The sequence below is a fragment of the Lineus longissimus genome, chromosome 19, assembly GCF_910592395.1.
Source record: "Lineus longissimus chromosome 19, tnLinLong1.2, whole genome shotgun sequence".
Taxonomy (NCBI): Eukaryota; Metazoa; Nemertea; class Pilidiophora; order Heteronemertea; family Lineidae; genus Lineus; species Lineus longissimus.
This window is the reverse complement of record NC_088326.1, coordinates 7,636,335-7,638,379: the sequence shown is the minus strand read 5'-3', so window position 1 is coordinate 7,638,379 and position 2,045 is coordinate 7,636,335. Positions and strand designations below refer to the sequence as shown.

Sequence of the window (2,045 nt, the reverse complement as noted above, 5' to 3'; positions counted from 1 at the left end):
ATCCTGAGATGCTCGATTGAAGGAGATGACGATTGATTTCCATAATAAATGAAGTGAATTACTTTATTTACGACTCCATCTTTTCCGGAAGTGCTTACATAGCTTCTGCGCATGCGTGACATGAACTCAGTTACAAATTGGCGGGAGATTCAAATATCACCACATCCCCCAAGCTTAGTATAAAACTGGACAAGTTTTAACTCGTCTCTCTTATAAACTTTTCAACTGGAAAATATTTGAAAACAAAACACCTGAAGACAAGGCAAACTTTGTCTTCACAAACACCGACTAGGCATATTGAAATTGTCCCAAAATTACTAACAGAAACTGACTATAACTGGAATAATCAATATTCAAATTTAGGTTTTGACTAAACACACTTGCTTAGAACATACAATTTACAAAAAAAAAAACACACAGGAAAAACATGTCCTGGTTAACCTTACAGTACTGTCTCTTAAAATCACAATCATGGCCAAAAATGCAGAAAAATCTACAAGTTGTATGAAATTACTTCTCCACATAATCCTTCCATCGACTATGTGTAGTCCTGACCCTAGTTGACCTTCTCACTGGTTCAACAGGCTCAACTGGCTGAGAGTTTTCAGGAGGTGCAACTGGGATCTCAGAAGTGTCCACAGTTTCAGTGGTTGTGACAACTGTTGTCTCAACAGGAGACAAATCTGGTTCATGCAAAACCAGCTCAGGGCTGCTCTGAGTCTCAGAGACTTCAGGCCGCTCCTGTACTCTAACTTCACCAGTGATGTTTGAATCTCTAGGAGATTCCCCAGATTGAATTTGAGAACTCTCAGAAGTTGTGTCCACTGTTACACTGGATTCAGACATGCTTGAGTGATACTTCTTGACATGGTTCAATGCTCTCAATTTTACACCTTTTGAATTCTTGAGCAAAACAGCACCGCTCACTTTCTCAACAATCTCATATGGTTCAACCTCATAATTAGGCATCAGCTTGTTCTTACGGAAATTTTCTAAGAGCAACACTTTGTCACCAGGTTTCAACTCAGAAATTTCAGCGTTTCTACGGCTGTCCGCATACTGTTTCTGCCAAAGTTTGGAGATTGCATCACGCTCCCTAAACTTTGCTTGCCAATCTGATTCAGTAACCTCTCTATTTGGCTCAACCCTCAGTTTTGGAAGTCTACATTTCAACTCTCTACCCATTAGTGCTCTGGCTGGAGATACACCCGTCTGTGTATGTGGCGTCGTCCTATAGTCAAACAGGAATTTCTCAACCTCTTTACGCCAATCTTTCCCTTCAAGCTTCGCAATTCGAATGATTTTCAACAAAGTCTCATTTGCACGTTCGACGTTCCCATTGCTCTGAGGCAAGTAAGGTATGCTGCACCTGTGATCAATGTCTAGGTAGTCTAAGAAAGCTTCAAATTCACGTGATTTGAAAGGCGGTCCATTGTCTGACCGTACTGAATAAGGAATTCCATGGGTGAGGAAAACCGATTCTAGAGCTCTGATCACACGTGTGGCATCTGTCTTCTTCAGAAACACAATCTCAGGCCATCGACTATAATAATCAGTGATTACAAGCAAATGGTCTCCATTGGAGATATCTAACAGATCTATGGCTATGTCAAACCATGGGCCCTCAGGCAGTGCAGTAGGCCTGATTGGCACCGGCCTGGGCCTTGGACCCACCAGTTGGCACAAATGGCAGTGTTTTACACATGTTTCTACATCCTTATCCATTCCTGGCCACCACACTCTTTCTCTTAGCCTATTCTTCATTCTCACCATGCCTTGATGCCCACTATGGCCTAGTTTGATAACTTTGGGGCGTAGACTCTCTGGGATGAAGATTTTTCTACCCCTCATTATCACATGACCATATGCCCAGAAATCATCCCTGATGTGGTAGATGGGATCATGTTTCAACTCATGCCAGTCTTTAGTCAAAATAGCCCTCTCTACCAATTTCAAACCTGGGTCTTTCAGACTTTCAGTCTCGATTTCCTTTATATATATATATGTTTATTCGTACTACTTTCCGTTGTACAGATAACAAAAAA

At 41.5% G+C, this 2,045-nt stretch overlaps 1 protein-coding gene across 1 annotated transcript; it reads right to left on the bottom strand.

The window, feature by feature from the left end:
* Positions 1-510: 510 nt before the first annotated feature.
* Positions 511-1,725, bottom strand: LOC135503454 (uncharacterized protein K02A2.6-like). Its single transcript, XM_064797028.1, has one exon. The coding sequence runs from the start codon at positions 1,723-1,725 to the stop codon at positions 511-513; it is 1,215 nt and encodes a 404-aa protein (XP_064653098.1).
* Between the last annotated feature and the right edge of the window lie 320 nt (positions 1,726-2,045).